At 41.9% G+C, this 21,172-nt stretch overlaps 1 protein-coding gene across 4 annotated transcripts in view; it reads left to right on the top strand.

Annotated features, from left to right (window-relative positions):
• The window catches only part of ITCH (itchy E3 ubiquitin protein ligase), a 162,614-nt gene extending 143,259 nt beyond the window's left edge, over positions 1-19,355 (top strand). For 3 of the 4 annotated variants that reach the window (XM_019484673.2, XM_014609641.3, XM_019484672.2), the window contains 6 exons: positions 3,985-4,125; positions 8,151-8,271; positions 9,509-9,613; positions 12,255-12,351; positions 12,801-12,873; positions 15,864-19,355. In XM_019484673.2, coding sequence (XP_019340218.1) covers positions 3,985-4,125; positions 8,151-8,271; positions 9,509-9,613; positions 12,255-12,351; positions 12,801-12,873; positions 15,864-15,963 — 637 coding nt within the window. In that variant the 3' untranslated portion in view covers positions 15,964-19,355. Of the gene's footprint in view, positions 1-3,984; positions 4,126-7,588; positions 7,717-8,150; positions 8,272-9,508; positions 9,614-12,254; positions 12,352-12,800; positions 12,874-15,863 lie in introns of those variants that run through there. The other variant, XM_059733245.1, reaches the window with a different exon arrangement.
• Positions 19,356-21,172: the final 1,817 nt, after the last annotated feature.

The following is a 21,172-nucleotide window of genomic DNA, read 5'->3' as shown; positions in this document are numbered from 1 at the left end:
CGCCTGAGTTCATTGAAATCAGCTTTCCTAAAGTCTAGCACTTTCACCCTACTAGTTACCTTACCCACTCGACGTCTTATGGTGTATTCTGTTATTAGGTGATCACTGTCCCCCAGATGGCTACCAATCTGGAGGTCCGCTACCATGTCATCTCCCATTGCCAATACCAGATCCAGTATGGCATTCCCCCTAGTGGGACCATGTACCTCCTGTGTCAGGTGGAGGTCTTGTACACAGGTTAGAAACCTGCGTGAGCGGTGGGACTTTGCTGTCTGCGTCTCCCAGCAGATATCCGGGTAGCTTAGGTCCCCCATGACTACCACCTCTTTAGCTTTTATGGTCTCTGAGAGTTGCCTCAGGAGTCCTGAATCTTTTTCTTCCCCTTGATGTGGGGGTCTGTAGCAGACCCCTACCACCAAATCCCTTTCTCCTTGCCCCCCATGTAGCCTAACCCACAATCCTTCTACTTCCTCATCCTTCGATTCCGTCTTAATGAGGGTTGATGTATAATGCTCACTGACATAGAGCGCAACCCCTCCCCCTTTCTTCCCCACCCTGTCCTTTCTGTACAGTCTATAACCCTCAATATGTACCGCCCAGTCATGGGATGAATCCCACCAGGTTTCCATTAGCCCTACTAAGTCATAGGTGTTTAGTGCAAGCAGGAGCGCTAGTTCATCCTGCTTGTTTCCCATGCTCCTAGCATTAGTATATAGGCACTTGAGCCCTGCGACTGGTGCCTTTGCTGCCCCCCCGCTCCGAGTCCCAAGGGGCCCTTTGGTTCTTACCTTCTCATTCCTTACCTGTGCCGTCGTGCTGGCCTCCCCATGGCTTTCAGGTTCCCAATGCTCTCTTTCTTCAGGCTGGGCTGTCCTTGTGGGTGCCACATGGTTTGGTGGTCCACAGCTTCCCCCGCCCTCATCTTCCCCTCCCCCCGACGAGCCTAGTTTAAAGCCCGCCGGAGGAGATCCGCCAATCTAGAAGAAAACACATGCTTACCTTTGGGGGACAGGTGAAGCCCATCCCAGCTGAGCATGTCCCTCGTCGTGATGTGCGGGTCATTGTCCAGGAAGCCGAAGCCTGCCTCGAGACACCACTGCCGAAGCAGCCAGTTGGTCTCTCAGATGCAGTTCTCCTGCCGTCCTCCGCGTCCGTTCACTGGTAGGATGGAAGAGAATACCACCCGTGCACCGAACTCCTTCAGCACGCCGCCCAGAGCACTGTAGTCTGCCATCAGGTGATCAGGGGTTCTCCTGGCCGCATCATTAGTACCCACATGGACTAGGACCATGGGGTAGTAATCGGTGGGCTTGATCCTGGCCTGGATTACCTCCGTCACATCCCGAATCTTTGCTCCAGGGAGGCAGCATACCTCTCGTGCTGAGGGGTCCTGGCGGCAGATGGGCCCTTCCATGCCTCTCAGGATGGAGTCACCTATGACGAGCACTCGTCGCCTCCTCCTCTGGGTCCTCTTGGATCTCTTGATCTGTTCGGAGTGTGAAGAATGTGGTGTTTCTTCCTGCCCAAGGGTTTCCTCCTCTTCTTCCATCTCCTGCAGGGTCACCAGGGCCTCGTACCTGTTCTCCAGTCAAACTGGAGAAGCTAGTACCGATTCTCTGCGAGCTGCTCCAGTCCTGGCTGTGACCGTCTGCCACTCTGCTGAGGAGGGCATTCCCCGCTGTCCTTGATTCGGGCTGAATCTGAATCCGAATCGAATACAGCCCCTTTCAGTGTTCATGAGCCACCTAGTACCTTGAAGTATGTAGAAAAAACATTTAAAGTTGTGTCTATGTCCAAATCATCGAATCTTTCCGAATTGATTCAGAGGGTTCCGATTTGATTCAGAGAGATTAAAGGGTCACCTGATTCTGTTCAGATTCAGAAATTCAGCCACCGAATCAAACCGAATCTCCGCCAAATGGAATCAGGGACCGAAACTTCAAACAGCCCTACATATTAGCACAGTATTGACAAATCTATCAACAGTTACAGTAGTGTCCATGTCTATAGCAGTTATGGCTCTGATCCTAACTTCAGTGAAAGTTCATTTTATAGTAACAGTTTCTTAGCTACTTTCAGCCTTGGTTTAACATCAATTAATATTAAGCTGCACAAAGTTACTACCTGCAGCACAGAGTTCAGTAACAACCTTGTTATGGTCTATGTTGCCAGCAAAACAGAATCACATCCTATATAAGTTTCTAACTTTCCTATGAGAACAGTTCTTCTATTGATGGGGTTTTTTTGTTTTGTTGTTTTCTTTCTATTTTGGAGGAAGGGCTTCGGTGGGGGTTGATTATTTTGGGGGTTTGCAGGTTTTTGAGAGCTATTCTTTTACCTCATTAGGATTAGCAAAAAAGCCTTTTCCTGTAAGGTCCTTATATAGACCCTCTTGTACAAGGCAGGACTCCAGATCAGACTTTCACTGCTATCAGGGACATAAGAATTCATATACAGACCCAGACCCTGGGTACTAATCTCCTGTGCCACCATCTACATCTTATCACCATCTCTGGAGTTTCTGGGGCCTTTGGGGAATTCTCCATCTTAGGAGAATGATATCCAGCTACTCAGTCAAGACCACAATCTCTGTCTCCTGAAGCATCAAGAAAAGATGTTTCTCCTCTACAACAGGTTGAAGCCTGTGACTGATGCATTTCTATATAATAGAAGCCAGAGGTAGCTGAATGCTGTCTTCTTGCACATATTTTTTGAAATACAGTTTCTAAGTCATTATAAGCTACACTTGACAACTACAAAGCCTTCCTTTCAAGATCTAATGAGGGCAGTTTTGACTGTAACCATTCCAGTTGAAGTAGCCCAAGACAGAGCACACAGACTTCTCAATATCTTACATGGTTTGTTGTCAGGTTTCCTTGTCCTTTCAATAAATAAGACTAGTTGTACTCAGGAAAGTTATGAAAAAACCCGATTTACAACTGAACACATTCTTGAGTAGTAGGAGCAATCAGTGAGAGATCTCATCTCCTTATGCTGTGTGTGGATCTTGCTGCCCCTGACATGTCCACATTTTGGCAGTAAATCTTTTCATCTCCAGTCTTCCTATGAATATCTGAGTCTACCAAACTGAACTGGCCAAATATGACTTATTAATAGGAGTTCTGCTCAAGTTCATTGCCAGATTGCCATAGGAAACTAGGCAAAGCCATCTGATAGCAAAAACATTGCTGAAGGTTGCTCTCAATGCAGTACTTGTATATAGCACCTAAATAGATGGCAATCACTGTAATGCTGTGTGGTTCTTCTAAACTCCATTCCATTATGACTTGCTTTTTGAAGACTGCAATATTTTGAATAAGAAAACAAATGAGGTATTCTCAGAAATTCTATAACAAGCCTCTAATCTGTGGGAGTTTTGGGTGTCTATAGATGTGCTCCAGGGTGGGGGTGGGGACAAGAGCATTTTAATTTGAACAGCTCCCAGACAGCTGCTCTAACTAAAATGCCACAGTGTCACTTGTATTCAGTGTCCTGCATTTCAAAATGGCTACAGGGGCAGCTTAACTAAAATTTGACGAGTTTTAGTTAAAATGCCCCTGCTGTCATTTTGAAATGCAGGATGATGAATACACATGACAGTGAGGCACACTGAAGCATTCTAATTGGAACACTCCAGCAGTCTCGATTAATCTCCAGCAGACTCAAAAAAATCGCTGAAGCTTCAGAAATGGGGCCCATCTTTGAGACGGTCATAAAGATCATTTGGAAGAGATCACACATACTAGGATCTTATTTTTTCACGTTCGGTAGTGATAAAGGGCTGGTAACAGTGTACTAACAGTGCAATAGATGCAAGGACAGTACCTCTTAAAGAAACATGATTATTAGACAGGTAAGTAATCTTTTCTTAATTTGACACGAGCTCCAAACACGTTTTCTTAAGGCTGTGGATGGAAATCTCATTTACTTGACACAACCTTTGTACGCTTCTTTAACTACATATTGTTTGTTTCTTACTTCCAGAGAAAACAATATAGAAGAATGTGGCTTGGAAATGTACTTCTCTGTTGATAAAGAAATTCTTGGTGAAATCAAGAGCCATGATTTGAAACAAGGTGGTAGCAATATTCTGGTCACAGAGGAAAATAAAGAAGAATATATTAGGTAAGAACAAATGAGGATATATTATTATTATTCCTTTACCTGTATCTGTTTCTTTCTCTAGTTACTGCAAAAGTTAAACTTGTCTAGCTACATAATTTAAAGTATCACTGAAATGCTTTCTATGAATAACTTACTATTAGAGCAGGTGAGAATATTTTGGACATCACTTTTTGAAGAGTCGTACTGAAAGAAATTAAAGGCCTGCTCTTGTTCTGTCTAACAGAGTGTATAAAACATTAAATCTGAACACCTTCAGAAATCTGGATATCAGAATTGTGGGCAAATCAATGCATGTATTCATCCCTGAAACCAAATAATGTTGACGTCTACTAAGGAGTCAATTTTATATTAAATTATTATAATGCAGAATATTTTCAAATGTCAGATTAAAAACATGTTTACATGTTCAAACTTTTCTTGATCTTAATGCCTGTTGATCAAAAATATATTTATTATTAACTCTTCTTACTAGTTTTCTTCTAGCTAGTCCTGCCTTGAAGTTGTAATACTTCATTTGTGACTTCGCAGTCTTGTATCTGAAAAAACATCTTGTGTCATAAAGAGGGATCCAGGTTTTCTGTTTCCCATGGAAAAAGAGAAAAGAAAAAACCATGGATTTCCCAGTCTTATCAGAGAAAATGTGGATTTCCCCTTTTAGCAGGGAAGCCCGTGGATTTCCTCCTTTTGCAAAGAGCTCTGCATGTGGCTGAGTTCCAGCCTGCAAGAGCTGTTTGCAAAAAGGGCAGGAAAGCCCCAACCCTGCCCAGAGGGAGAGGGGGTAGGGCAGGGCCTGAGGCTTTTAGTCAGTCCCAAGTTTTGGGTCAGGCTCACTTTCCTTCTGGAGCCTGTGAAGTAGTAAGTAAGGCTTGCAGGGGGGCTGGGGGGTTGCTGGGCAGGACTAGAGGGGGAGCTGGCTGGGGGCTGAGGGAGTGGGGAGGTTTGCTGGGAGTTGGGGGTTTTGCAGCCAGCTGGGAGTTGGGGAGGTTTGCAGGAGCTGAGAAGTTTTGCAGCCAGCTGGGAGGTTTGCAGTGGGCTGGGAGCTGGTGGGGGTTGCAGCTGGCTGGGAGCAAGGGTTTTGCAGCCTCCCCACTCTGGGCCAGAATGCCAGGCTGGCTGCACATGGAACCCAAGTGGTGCTGTCGGCCCAACCAGGCTCCGCTTCTCCATATGCGGCTTCCCTTAAGGACCTATAGCTGATTCACAGTCCATGTACAGCCAGCCGGGCAGTCACTCCACATCTTCCCCCAACACCTCCCCGCTCCCTCAGCCCCCCATGAGTGTGTCCAGAATCCACACATGCACACACACGCATGCACACCCATATATGTTCACAGGGGTATGTATACTCATGTATACATGCACATGTGAACACATGCACATGTGAATACACACACAGATGCATACGCGAAAGAGGGGCACCAGGAGAGCTGGGGAGACTGTAGTAGGGAGTGAGGGGCCTTTAATTTTAATCATGGATTTTGGGGGTTTTATCAGAGAATTTTCAATTTTTTATCAAAGAATTTTTTTTTTTTATCAGAGAAAACTAGGATCCCTGGTCATAAATGTAGAATTATGACTTTATTACTCTCCTCCATTCATACTAGGAGGGGACATTCTGTTAAAAAATGTTACCATGACATTAGAAAAGAGAACATGGGATATTATGGGCCAAATACATTTCTTCTAAGTGAAATCTCTTCTTCCAATTTTAATAGCAGTGCAAAAAGCCTACTTTAAGATGTTGCAGGGGTGTAGGTTGTAGCCGTGTTGGTCTAAGGACATAGGCAGACAAGGTTCCTTGGGTGAATCTGATATCTTTTATTAGACCAACCCAAATAGTTGGAGAATAGTTATTAAGCAAGCTTTCAGGTTCAAAAACCCTTCGCCAGGCTAAGGAAGTTTCAGCAGTTGGTGTGTGCTCTTCCTGGATGGAATAAAAAGTAAAGAAGCCAGGGGCTGGGCTGGGGAGTCAGATGTCAGGCAGGTTATAGTGTGTCAAAAATCCAATGACTATATTTAGTTCATGATTTTTAGTATCCAGGAGGTTGATGAAATGGAGTTCATAGGCTCGTCTCTGGGAAGTGTTGTGTAAGTTGCCTTTGAGGATCAGGATTGAGATTGGAGAGAGAGTGGTTTTCTTGTGAGAAATGTGCCCCCACCGGTAATTGGGTATTTCTGTCTTTGATAGATTTACGGTGTGTGTTCATTCTGGTGCGCAGTTGTTGTTTGGTCTCTCCTACATGTTTTCCATCAGGGTATTTGGTGCATTGGATGAGGTATATTACATTTCTGGAGGTGCAGCTGTAAGATCTTGGGATGCTGATGGCTCTGTTGTGGGGTGTAGTAATGGTGGGGGTGGTGGAGATGTGTTGGCAGGTTTTGCATTTCCTGTCATGGCACGGTCTAGATCCTTTTGGTGTGTTCTGGGCTTGAGGAAGTTTGCTTCTGGTGATGAGGTTAGCGAGGTTTGGTATGTAGGAGAGACCAAACAACAACTGCGCACCAGAATAAACACACACCGTAAATCTATCAAAGACAGAAATGCCCAATTACCGGTGGGGGCACATTTCTCACAAGAAAACCACTCTCTCTCCAATCTCAGTCCTGATCCTCAAAGGCAACTTACACAACACTTCCCAGAGACGAGCCTATGAACTCCATTTCATCAACCTCCTGGATACTAAAAATCATGAACTAAATATAGTCATTGGATTTTTGACACACTATAACCTGCCTGACATGACTCCCCAGCCCAGCCTCTGGCTTCTTTACTTTTTATTCCATCCAGGAAGAGCACACACCAACTGCTGAAACTTCCTTAGCCTGGCGAAGGGTTTTTGAACCCAAAAGCTTGCTTAATAACTATTCTCCAACTATTTGGGTTGGTCTAATACAAGATATCAGATTCACCCAAGGAACCTTGTCTACTTTAAGATGTGACATTTCTGAAATACTACCCTACATGCATAATGTACTTACTGACAAATATAGAATTAACTGAATTTCTTCAAATGTATGGTGGCATTTTCATCACTTCTGTGATTTGTCTCTGGAGATAAGTTATTGAAGAGGCATTTGATGTTGTATGTATGAACTATAATAAGGTATCTAATTGAATTGAACATTTGTCAATAAGTATCACTAAATCTTATAAAGGTGTGACTGAATACATATTCTAAATCACATCTGGTTAGGAACCACATTCCTTTTTCGAAAGGTATTAATATGGGGGGGAGGTGAAAAAAAACAGGACCTGCAAAAACCTATTCTTTTCTAGTTTCCAGCAACCCAGGGAGAGCTTGGATTTCACTACACTCCCACTGTCTCTTGCTCTGTGTCCTGCTTTAGGTCTCCAGAGTTGCTAGGATTAATGTCAGAAATTAGCCATCTCTCCTTCAGACTCCAGTTCTCCTGACAGGTTAGGCTTGAATTCAGCATAATATCTGCTTCTCCCTGGGTTCAGGTTCTTCGGGTCTCCTGCCTGCTTTTCACCCTTTTATTTATGGAGAGTGGAGTTTCTGCCACAGAGCAAAGTTTCATGATTAACAGACACAAATATGGAACTTTCCAAATGGACATAGTCGTTTCTTGGTAAGCTAGCAGTCCTACTTATCTTCACCAGTACAACTTGACCTAATTTTTTACCTGTTCATGGTTAATGGCTAAGATTTCTGGGGAGAATATTAAATATTCAGCTGTTTTTGTTTTTTTTTTCCAAATACAGAGGGACTGCTGTGCATTCTTCAGTGTAAGCACTGGATAGATACTGCCTTCTTTTAGCTCCTTTACATCTTTTTAGCAGGGTGGCCAGAAACTGTTGGTTTTAACTTTCACTTTAATACTGATTTGCACTGAATTGAAATAAGGTTACAGATTACAATGGTGTTTTGTCCCCAGAACTTTCCATACTATTCTTTAACATAGCTTATAAGTCTTCATCACAAAATAGGCTAACAAAAGAAATGTGGATTAGGGCAGCATGGAACCATATAAATGACTCATCACCTTTTATTTTCCTTTTCCAGACTAGTAGCAGAATGGAGACTTTCCCGAGGTGTTGAAGAACAGACACAAGCTTTCTTTGAAGGCTTCAATGAAATACTTCCACAACAGTACTTGCAGTACTTTGATGCTAAGGAGCTAGAGGTGAGGGATTTTTGGGGGTACTCGTGGGCACAGTTGATATCAAGTTTAACAAAATGCAAATGTCTAGTTACCATTTTATAGAATAACACTCAGTGATGGTTGAAGTAACTGATGGTGGGAAAATGTTTTGTTAAACGTTTTGGCCTCATACAGACATTCGATTTTCTCTTGGGAGAGTTGCTGCTCTCGCAAGAGAATCCATGAGTGTGCAGATGTTCAGGATTTTTCTCTTAGAATAAAAAATGGCCACTCCAAAAGAAAAATAACCTGGGAACAGCCAAAGTTAAATCATCTGAGAAGAGTTTCTCCTAGAAGAGTAAATATCTGTAAATGCCTGGCTTCTCTCAAAAGAGAACATGGTCCTCTAACATCCCTCACCCCAGGGAGATGTGCACTGCTCGCAGGACTTTGCTGTGGCTGGCAGGACCAGAAGACACCCCCTTCATAATCCTGACGTGCTGCAGAGAAACGCCGGCTGATCATGGGAAGTCTGGGGTAGCCAATCAGGGCCACCCTCTGCACTACTGCCATCTGCAAGGGATCCTGCAGAGCATGCAGAGTTGTGTGCACAGGGCCTTCCTCTGCTTGCACAGTGTCATCACTGCAAACTATTCACTCTTCAGGGCCTCAGCATTTGAATGTCTGTACACAGGGTTCTGGGTTGGTTTTTTCTACTAGGAGAACAAACATGGGTGAGTTATCCAAGATTATTCGAATGTGTGTACACAGCCTTTATTTAACACATTCCCCATATGTTCTCAAAGGCCCTCTCTAGCCTCTTATTGTATAAATAAGTTATGTAAAAAGAAAAACCTTAGCAGGTCAAGTTAATTTCATTTAAGGAATGTGGGTAGCCTGACAATGCAGATAGTGAAACAAATATATAAAATGGTTTAGCTAGCCATAAAAAAATCAAGTGTAGATGAGGTTAGTGTCTAACACAGCTGACTTGATCTGAGAATTGGTGATATCTAAAGAATTTTCTATTTCCTTTATTAATAAAGAAAAATAAAATGGTACGTACATAGGAGACAGCAGTGGTCTACCACAGGGCATTTACATTACATACTTCTTTGTAGCTGTGTTATAGACTTGAGGTTCACATAAAAAGTGAATATATAGTCATATTTGGTATTTCCAAGTTCAGCACAATTGGCATCCTTTGCTATCAAATGTGAAAACCATAGAAATAAAATAATACCTTATGCATTTATGTTTATTCCCCCCCCATAAAAAGGTGCTTTTATGTGGAATGCAAGAGATTGACTTGAATGACTGGCAAAGACATACCATCTACCGGCATTACACCAGGACAAGCAGGCAGATTGTGTGGTTTTGGCAGGTTTGTATTTGAATTCTGCTTTACTTTAAAATGTAAAACAGCTTCATGAGCAGAAATCAAAATTGCAAAACACCTGTGTTACTGCTGTACTTCTACTGCACTTTACTAGGCATTTTGAATGTGGGTTAAGGCAAAGAAGTTCTTTTAGTGTGGAGGTGTCACACACAGCCCCGTGGAGCCCTGCCATCCAGCCGCATCACTACTCCTGGGTCTGATCTGACCCACACAGAACACAGCATGAAGGTGTGGCATGGGACCAGTCTGTGGACTGGATCTGGCCCATGGACTCCTCTCCACCCTCCCCCAGCATACCTGATCCAGCAGCCACTCAAGCTGGTCTGGCACCCGCAACATGAACGGACCCTGGGGCAGCTGGAATGAGTGCCATATGTGACCAAGTCTGGCCAGAGTGGCAGCTGCACTGCATGTAGTGGCCACCGCAGTCAGACTGTGCTGCACATGGAGACTGCTCTAGGACACAGTGCAAGCAACACCCTTTCCAGCTGGTATAGGACCAACACAGCACACAATGTATGCAGTGCAGGTTCCAGATTGGTTGAAGCAGGCACCACTTGTTGCACAGTCGTAGGGTAGCTGGGTTGAGCACCAGATGCTGCACGTTCTGGGCAGCCATTGCGCACAGTTGCTGCTCTGGTTAGACTACACTGCATGTGGTACCTGTTCTAGCCACTCCAGGATCAGCACCACAGGCACCAGGCTGGCTAGAGTGGCTGCCAGATCAGGTATTGACATGTGCCCAGAGAATTTTACAAGAAAAATGCCTAACCACCTTCAGTTAACAGGACGTGCAATCTTTGCCACATAGGTCAATCATAGATGTTACCCTGAGCATAAGCTACCATTTTTGATCAATTATTTCATTCATCCAGAGGTTGTGACAAGTAATCACCACACCAGTTGAAACCAATGCTAACACAAGGAGTAGGATTGGACAACAACCCAAAACCTCCTCTCCCTGTAAAGTTTATTAGAACTGATCCAAGCCATCTTTGTCATTGCATGCCACAATCCCACGACACCCAGGAAATTTAAAAGCCTTCCACTAAATTCACAGCCAAAAAGCAGACTTAAATATTCTTCTTGTAAAGACTGCACAATTCTACCAGAGTCCAGTAGCAGTTGCTAGGTGGCATCCAGCCAAACAAATCATTCAGTGCCAACCCTTCAAACCAAAGTTAATGTCCATGTTAAAAGCTATAAAGAATTTTTATTTGCCCCAATATACTACCCCCATTATTGATGGCTTGCTTTTTAATTTGGCAGTTCACATTTTCTGGAGCCATCTGTCTTAATGCTTGAGGTCACTCACCTGTCTGCCTTTAGTATCATTGTGTGGCTAGTATTCAATATCAATAGCTGTTTGACTATTCTGGCCTTAGAAGAATAACATTTTAAACTAGTCCAGTTGCTTGTTTTATCCATCATAGCCACTCCTTGCGAAGCTGACAATGCTATGACTTCCAGTGTTTGAAACAAGTTATAAATGTTAAGACTGAATATTCAGCTTATCAGGAAATCATTTTCAACCTTAAGTGTCTCCAAGAGAAATGTAAAACGATGCTTTAAGGAATAATATTTGTATACCAACTGAAGAAGCAGAACTCAATAGCCATCATGTTTCTTAAGACCCTGCACAATATGTATTCCCTTATAATTCCCATGGCCTTGGAAAACAAGGTTGTTGGCTATTGGAGTTATATACCGCTGCTTAATTATCCAGCCAGAATATAATCTTCCAGTTAACAAAATTACTTTGCATTCTCTTCATCTCCCATTATTAATACAGCCACCGCAGTGAAAGTATATTCCAAGGGAGACTACATTCCTGTTATAACAATAGATGCCCAGGTTTTTCAGCCAGTGATCAAAGAATATCAAGTGTATATTATTCCAAGTGGAGATGATTGCATTATTGTATTAAATGGAAATTAATGGCTTCAAAGTCACCTACATACCCATGCTACCTAGCCTCCACCCCCTACTCCTCTCATCTGATCAAAGGGCAAGCCTTATGAGGAGAGGCTAAGGGACTTGGGACTCTTCAGCCTGGAGAAGAGAAGGTTCAGTGGGGGACTTGGTGGCAGCCTACAAGTATATAAGGGGGGTGCATCAGGACCTGGGAGAACAGTTGTTCACCAGGGCTCCCCAAGGGATAACAAGGTCTAACAGCCACAAATGCCTGGAAGGCTGATTTAGACTGGACATAAGAAAAAACTTCTTTTACAGTCCGTGTCGTGGGTCTGGAACAGACTCCCCCCAGAGGTGGTGCAAGCACCTACTCTGGACTCATTCAAAAGGTGTTTGAATGCGTATTTTGCTGGGATCATTTGATCTCAGTAGACTTGCTGCCTATGGCAGGGGGGCTGGACTCAATCTCACGAGGTCCCTTCCAGCCCCTAATGTCTATGAAATCTCTTAAGTGGAAATGATAATGTTCCAATTTCATGAGTTGCTGTCAAATACATTAAAAGTAGCGTGTAAAGTATAAATTATTACTTCCGTGGAAGCTTTTCACAGTATTGTAATTAATTTGTTAATGTATAATAATTGATGCTCTTTTTGAAAATATTATGTGTATAGAATATGTACCTATATCTGTTTCATATGCATCTTCTTACAGTTTGTAAAAGAAATTGACAATGAGAAGAGAATGAGACTATTGCAGTTTGTCACTGGCACGTGCAGATTACCAGTTGGAGGATTTGCTGACCTCATGGGTATGCAGAAGAATCCTTCTAATATATTATCTAATATTTTAAAATGAAAGAAGTACTGTTTGATTATTTATGACCAGCTTCTTTTATCATGAATTGTACAAAATATATTTACTTTAGCTAGTCTCATAAATTCCTCTTATAATTAAATTACAAGTCTGGAAAAAAACATATTATCAGTCTCTAGTGCTGTTATACCTCCTTCAAGTGTGTTTCTTTTAGTTTGTGTATTTTACCATGTAGGTAGTTGATCTGGATAGAACTGAGTAATTGGAGGCTGATGTCTATTCTTCTGTTGTCCCCTAAAGATAATCCTGTCTTACTGAGATGCTTTATATTTGATATATTAATTATCTGACATCTTAAGAAAAGTAAGATATAACCTACACATTCTTATGCCAACTACAAGTATTAATGAACACTTTTTTTAAAATGCTTGATTTTTATTACAGGGAGCAATGGACCCCAAAAGTTCTGTGTTGAAAAAGTTGGAAAAGAAAACTGGTTACCTAGAAGTCATACTTGGTGGGTACCTGTTAGATTATTATTGTTTCTAATAATCCTTTGCAACCACAACCACTACTCTACTTATAACATTTTAACAGAGCTGCTCCCCACACCTTGCATCCCCACATGCCAGATCCCACAGCCACTGTGAGACCCATGTTGCATGTAGCAGCCACCCCAGACCAGCTGGAGCAGGCACTGCATGCAGTTGACATCCTGAACCAGCCAAAGCAGGCACCACTGGCACCGAGTCCAACATGTGGAGAAGGGCATATAGGTCCCAGACTGGCCCCATGTGTGTACAATGCAGGTCTTGGAGTCGGTGCCATGTGCAGCCTGGGTCCCAGGGCCTGCACACAGGCCTAGTCTGATACACATGGCATATAGATCCACTCAAGTGCCATGGGCCAAATGATGTGGCTCCATGGGCGGATCTGGTGCACAGGCTATATTTTAGACCTCCATGGGGTAAGGAATCAGCATTAGGACTCGCTTGTTTTTTTATGGTATGCATTTCTGAAGTTGTCTCCCACAGTGGTTTTCCTTACTAGCAGTAGCAAACACTGCATGCTGCAGAAGTGTGTTGTGTGTGGAACTAAGAGGAAACTGGTGAGCATCAGACAATCCTAATTAGTTCCCTTCTGCAGCTAGATAAACACTGTGGTTGTCTCAGTTGATAGTATGGAGCTTGGCACATCTGGATAGACATGGAAAGATGCCAGAAATTATGTTGTATGTCATTCATCAGAGGTCATCAAGAGAAGGAACAAGTGATGCATACTAGGGCTGTGCAAAGCTTTGGTAGGCGATTTGATTCGGAGGCAATTTGGCCCAATTAGGGGACTGAATCTCCGAATCCAAATCGAATCAGGAGACCAGTTAAAAGCTCTGAATCGATTTGAAGCATCTGAATCAATTCAGAAAAGATTTGGCAATCTGGCCATAGACTAAACAGGCAGCTGAAACAGCTGCCTCCAGCTGATAAATCTCTTGGAGTTGGGGGAGGAGGGAAAAAAGGGGCATGGGGGAGGGAGGGATTGGGGCTGGGGTTGGGACAAGCTGCCGAGCTGGGGAGGGAAGCAGGGGGTGCTCAGAGTAGGGGCTCACTCTGGGCAGAAGGGGGCAAGTGACAGGAGGACATAGCCAGTGCTGCCGCACCCACAGCCTGCCACCCTGGCTGGATAAGTCGTGGTAGGACAGAGCCCCCACTCCCAGAGCTGAGGCACCTGCATCCTGCACCCTTTTGCACCGGCTGGCAAGCAGTGGCAGTGCCTGGCCTCTCCATGCCAGCTGGCAAGCAGCGACAGGGCGGAGTCCCCGCTCCCAGCACTGATGCAGGCACAGCAGAGCTGGAAGCAGGGTCTCTGCCCTGTTGTGCTTGCCCAGCAGGGCATAGCCCCCATTCCCAGCACTGCCGTGCCCACATCAGCACTGGGACTGGGGACTTTGCCCTGCCACCACTTGCCAGCCAGTGCAGGGGTACACAGGTGTTGGGAGTGGGGGCTATGCACTGCTGCCACTTGCCCCACTTCGCCTGGAGCGAGCTGTACCTGCATCCCACCCTGGCTTGGCAGGTGGCAGCAGGGCAGAGCCTCCGCTCTGAGCACTGCCATGTCTGCATCTCACACCCCCCTGCCCCAGTAACAAGCCCCCCCCTCGCCCCGGCTGGGTAGCTTGTCCCAGCCCCAATCCCTCCCTCCCCCACGCCCCTTCCTTCCCCCAACCCCAACAGATGTACCAGCAAGTAGCAGCTGTGTCAGCTGCCTCTTTAGTCTATGGCCAAATCTCCAGAGCAGCAACCAAATCTTTCAGATCTGATTCGGCCACTTCAAATCGGGACAGTGATTCGAATCTCTGAATTGAATCACTGTCCTCCAAATTGGTCGAATCCAAAGCAAATACTTGCCGCTTCGCACAGGCCTAATGCATACACTGAGAAGACTTTTCATGCTATGAGTAGAGATACAGGCACATTAGTCGCAATAAAATATGAGACAAAAGGGCTGAGGATAATCAGAAAGTATGAATAGCTGCAATTCTGATTCCAAGTATTTTGTTGTACAGCAGGTCTTTCCCCTACCACTGGACTTCCCATAAACAAGGCCTTAATTTTAGCTCCCAGCCAGCTGTCTTGTGTAAGAACATTTCTTGAAAAAGCAGTGTGGTCATTGACCCTGGGGCATCTAGTTTTAAAATAAGTAATTTTGAACTAGTGCAAAATATTCAGAGATTACATTTTCAAAAATGACTAATATAGAGTAGCCAACATTGGATACTTTAAATTGGGAATCTTATTTGGTAGTCAACTCCACTGTAACTGTAGGAAATAAGGCTCTTATAAAGTGTGTCAAGTTTTGCACCCAAAAAACGACTAATATTCCCTAGTCATCTTTCGACGATGTGCAGACCCCTGGCTTTCAGTTAATTTTCAGAGAGAGGTAGTTAGCTGTGTTAGTCTGAAATGAAGCAGAAGGAAAGGCAGGATAGCATCTTAGGATAGGTATATGCATTCAAAAAGCCCAAGGTGGAATCTATCTAAGTTGCATGTTTTCCTGTAAGCAACAGAACAACACGCACAGTGAGTTTGGGAGATGCAAATCTTAGACCAGGTTCTGCCATTTCTAAACCAGTCTGTGTGCCAAACTTCTCTTCTGTTATGGGTATAGACTAGTTTCCAGTCACTTTTACCGGTAAAAGTGTAACATCTGTACCTGGCCTTAGAGACTGATTCAGAAAGGTGTAAACTTTCACAGGCAACAGTCTGGTAAGTCAGATGCAATGAAAAGTATATTTTAGGGGTTTTCTTCCATCTCACTACAAAATAAATGCCTGTTAACTCAGTATCATTTCCACTCTGGATTGTAGGGTGTTAAAAATATCCTGTATGTTTGTTCATTTATATCCATGGCTCAGCTGTTAATGGAACAATGGAACAGTCATGTTTGGTTTGTGGGATTTCGGGGGTTTTATATTCCCATCCTAGTACTCAAACTATTTTTTATTTTCAGTTTCAACCGCTTGGATCTGCCACCTTATAAGAGTTATGAACAGATGAAAGAAAAATTATTGTTTGCAATTGAAGAAACAGAAGGTTTTGGGCAAGAGTAACCACCTGTGTGAATTTGCACCTTGAAGAATGCTATGTCAATGTGCGATTTGCATTCTTCATGTCCTGCTTGTTGCACACCCATTGTAAAGTAGACTTGACCTGGATTTATTTAAACAATTACTCATGTGTAAGTAAATGGATGTTTTCTCAGATTTTATCCCCATTACTTCTGGATTTCCACTGGGCACTTCCAGAAATCAAACCTGCAAATGATACGGCTGCAAATGAAATCTGACCTAACTAGAGATTTAAAACAGCTCTGAGCACTGCTTTATTTCATGGTGCATTAATTGGAATGTGTCCTTAATGACAGTTTTTTAAAACTAGTCTGTCTTTCCTTTTGAGTAGCATTTTTTGCTACTGATGCACTGGGAAGTCCATTGGTAGCTGCAATGCTGCAGCATTCTCATAAGCCGCTTTACACCAGTGTTATTAGAGCCAGCTTGTAATCAGCCTCTGGGTACTTACTTTAAGCAGATTCCATTACTTATGCTCGTTTCTAGTTCAAGATTGGCCTGTTTTTCCCATGCTGGAGTTTGCTCATGTCCGATTTGATTCAAACCATTGTTAAGAAGATGTAGAACTATGGCACAAGTCAGGGCATATCTTTTTTTGTTCTTAAAATGTCCTATTAATTCTAGCATATTTTTATGCCTGCCAAAGTTTATTGGTACATTTTGTGTGCCCTCTCCCATCTCAAAACAATTTTAATACTTTTCTGTGTAATACATGCATATGCAGGCATGCACAAACACAACTTCATGTGCAACATTAACACTGTGGTACTTTAACACACATCTTGCAAAACACAGGACCACCTGGGATTGCAAGGAAACGCACTGATTAGAGTCCTGTTAGTAGATTGCTGTTTCCTGTCAAATTGTATTAATGGGAAGTAGACTTGATGTTACTGTTAAGTTTTGCAATCATATGGTTTCTTGTAAGGTTTTATCTGGTGTCAGGAAGAAGTATAGCAGTGCAGTTGGATTCTAAAATGTGGCTATAAAACAGCCTCAAATTTCTGTCATTTAACATTTTGGTGGAAAAATGACGTGCAATACTTGGCTTACAGACTGTCACAATTTAGAAGGTTTTGGCCCTGATTAGACTTCTTTCTGTATGTTCCTGTATCCAGAAATTCAACAATTCTCAAGACGTTTAAACTAACTTCAGGCTAACTCATCCCTGAGCTGCCTTTAAATAGTAACTGTTCTAGTGTTTACTTACTCTGATTTGGACTCATGCATCTTTTACTTCCACTTATAATTCACTAGTATTTGAATTATCTGGCATTTTACGTTGTACTTCCCCTTTTGGAAAGAATGCACTTTCTGGGTATGGTAAACTTTCTCCTTTGTCTTTCCCTCCCTTCAGATTATTAAATTCCAATAGGATCTATAGAAAGAGAGATGGCACTTGAAATGGCAATAGTTCATGCTAATGAATATCTTGCAGTGTAAGACTAGCAATAGAAGCCATTTGAGAAGCTTCTAATATTAGAGCTGGAACTGGACAAATGGGGAACTGTAAGTCTGAACTTCCATCTTGGGAGAAAATATGTTTCATTCCTGTTATCCCTACCATCTAAACCCCAAGAAGGAAAGGTTGATCCAGGGCTAGAGAGCCAGAACACTAATGTTTTATAACTTGATTTACTGTGAGGTTTTTCTGTCCCAGATCATGTAAAGGGATCAAATCTCCCTCAGTGTGTGCTTGTAAGGGAGAATAATTAGATCCCTGAGTGTTTTACCTAAGATATTCTAAGAAACGCCTGTAAAAGAATTGTTGATTTTACAGAAATGACCCACTTCTCTCATTTTATTGGTGGGTGACAAAAGATCTGACATCATTGTCTTACCTGGAGGTATATCCGCCAACTACCAAAACATCTGATGGCTATTTTGCAACATATGTCTTATGTAGAAAGAAAAAACGCCTTATAAATATTTTCTGTTGATAATTCTTATAATGAAGTTACTTTCTGTTGATAATTCTTATAATGAAGTCTAGTCATCTAACATATTTACAGGAGAGAGAAAATTAAATTAATAAAAATAATGCAAGATTAAGCTATGGAATATAGTTTATGTTCTACATAAAGTTTCATGATTAATGTAGGGACCTAGAAATATTGTTAATGTACAAATATCACCCAAAAGGCTTTCTGCCCTATATTTTTAAAATAAAGAATAGTTATAATTGAAATAGCCATAGCCCTAGTTCTATAGGGTGCGGCTGTTAAATATTTTTATGGTTGAAATGTTTAGTTCAGAAAAAAGGTAAATGCTTGTATATATTTTTGCAATCTGGGATTCCACTTATTCCATTTCTTCCTTTAATTTAAATGGCATGTTTATATGTCTTCACTGCTGTATTAGAGTGGGGGAAAAGGGGGCTGGATATCCCAAACACCAGAAGTCATGTGCAAATATTGCAAATAGAAAATACTTTACTGACAAATAAATTTGTAAAGTGAAATATTGAACCTTTGGCCAGAATGTTAACATTTAAAAATAGGTTTATTCTAAATGTTAAATTAGCAATATTTCTGAAATCCAAATTAAAAATTGCTTTTAAAACACATTTTGCTTTGTAAGCATTGTCAATGCTAACATCTGTTAATTTTTTACAGCATGTTATGTTGAAATAAAAAGGAAATAATATGAGTAATTGGTGCACTCTTCTGCTCTTTGTGGGGAACTGGGGGAGATGGGAATAAGCCCACAAAGTGGTGTGCCAGGTGATAAGCCATACTGACTTTGGACTCCCAGTACAATTTACAAAAGAGATTCTTGAATATGTATCTGAATTTCTTAAGATGAATAGCAGCCTGTGATCTGATATTCTGCCTCTGGTGTGTTCAGGAATACCAACTGATCCAATCGGAAAAGGCCTTATTTTTTTTAGTTGCTCAGGAAATATTAAAATATTAATGAAACTTGCAGTAAATAAGTCATTACTTTAAATTTGCTATGAAATTTTATATATTTTTAATGTATCCATTTGCTTCTGTAAAAAAAAAAATAAATTTAAATTTGTGAGCAACTTACTGATATTTTTATTATATTGAAAAAGTAAACTATGGTATTCCTCCTTCCTCTTGATTCATGTTTTTCCTACTTTCTGCACTGGATTTGTAATTTAAATTCCATCCACCATATTGGTATCTCCAGCCCCTTTTATATGATGTCTCTTCATTTTCTTTCAGAACCTTAGTTTATGTATATGTGCTCTAGCGAACTAGTACATGAACAGGGATCAGCAGCACTGGATTGTAAAATACTGTACTGAAATTCTATTGTTGAATTTTCCTTGAACTGTAATTTGAAATACTCAGGTAACTGTAACAGTATCTCAGTAAGTCAAATACTTTTATAAAAGTACTTAAAGAGCTGGTCTTCCTGTCATCATTCCTTGCTGGTATGAAAATTATGTCTGAAATTAAATTGAATTTGTCTTCTCTTCTTTCCTTTTAAGCTGGTTTGAAACCTTCTACTTAGCAAGTCTGCTTGGAAACGGTTCACTTACATGAACAATTTTGCCATTGTTAACTCAGTGAAGTAATCATGTTATTCCAGGTTTGTTTTAGAATATGAATGATTTGGTCACAGCCATAACTTAGAAATTACTTTATCCCAAATCTCTGAATTGTTTTTTTTTATAACCCTTGGATCCCACCTTCGATGAGAATGTTGGTCTGTCAACAGTTCAGCTCTGAGTACACTGCAGAACCTCAAAAGGACCAAGCCTAGACTACTGATCCTCAACTAAAGTGCTGCCATGGGTTTCCTTGAGATCTTTTCAGGGGCACCATGTCTTGTTAGCACTGTAAATTGCACAAGTATAATTCACAAGATAAACTGAGAGATTTCAAATAGGCATTCATAGTGTCAAAAACATTCTGATTTGTTGGGGTCTTTCTGAGTTCTTTGCAACATGAAGAATTGCTCTATTGTTTTTCTGTAGGAAAAAAGAGTGAAAACCAAGAGCTGGCATTCTCTAAGTAGTGACTTGAGTCTAAAAAGGTTGAGAAGAGAGTGGCCTAGACCTTGAAGTGAAGGGAGATGACATAAGAAAAGACTGCATGACATCGTCAGCATTACCAATTTTGCCTCTTTGCATGATTGTGACCTAATGTTACAGTTCTTCCTGGAACCTGTGTGGACAGGAAAATAAAATAGCTATATGAAGGAACATGTTTTAGCACAAGACAGACTAAGCTGTATTTTTATGCTACTTCTGCATTATTGATATTATGCGAGTTCCCTAGCTCCTTCATTTAAAACATTAAATGGTAGGATGTAGTTTCATGGGGCCTCATCCTATTTGTTTTTTTTTCCTGCATATCCCTATACAATTGGTACAAAATAATGTTGACCTCACTGAGACTCTTCTAGCAAACTCTTCAAGATTTGCAGGGTTAGTGCAGACTGTAAAGCTGGGGGATGGGGAATGAGAATGGACACAACTAACAGGAGAAGGGATATTACCATCTGTGACGAAGCTGCATAAGCCTAGCCTAGAGATGACAACCATTAACTAGATTCAGACCTGTTAGCTAACTTATAGCTAGTTTTGTCTGGCTAATTTTGATTAACTATGTAATTACCTGTGGTTAGGACTCCACTGTCTGGGAGGATCAGACAATTAAATTCTAGTGCAGAGTTCTATGGGGGTAAAACAGTCGTTGGCACAAATTCAACCTTTTGGTCCCAGTGTACTGCTGTAGTATCAAGTTAAGTACTGGTTCAAAAATGCTAGGACCTTCACATCAGCCTGGGCTAACTGACCCATTCGCTCCCTTTCCCGCAGGATTATTTCATGTCCTCATGAAAGTAACAGTTCCATCCTGTTGTATTCTATCAGAGCAAGGGTGAATCTTCACTTGAATATGCTCCTCTGCCCAGCCTTGCCCCCATCATATCCACAGACTGCAAAGTTGTTTAAAGGATTTGTCAGAGGGGGTTCCTACTTACTCCAAAGCATCAGATAGCAGATCAAATCCTGCTCAATTCCAGACATAACAGATGCATCAACTGATCTGCTACAGCACATCCTATTTTCAAAAAGGACCTTACATCATTAGTTCATTTCCCCAGCACTGCAGCTGATTCCTACGCAATGTTCTCTAGCATGGTGGTTAAAAAAAAATCTGCAACCAATGATGTTTATCTTTTTTTTTCTACAATGCAGGAGAACAATGTTTGT

This window comes from Alligator mississippiensis, chromosome 9 (assembly GCF_030867095.1).
Source record: "Alligator mississippiensis isolate rAllMis1 chromosome 9, rAllMis1, whole genome shotgun sequence".
Lineage (NCBI taxonomy): Eukaryota > Metazoa > Chordata > Crocodylia > Alligatoridae > Alligator > Alligator mississippiensis.
The sequence above is the reverse complement of the archived record's forward strand: the minus strand, read 5'-3'. Positions and strand labels throughout refer to the sequence as shown.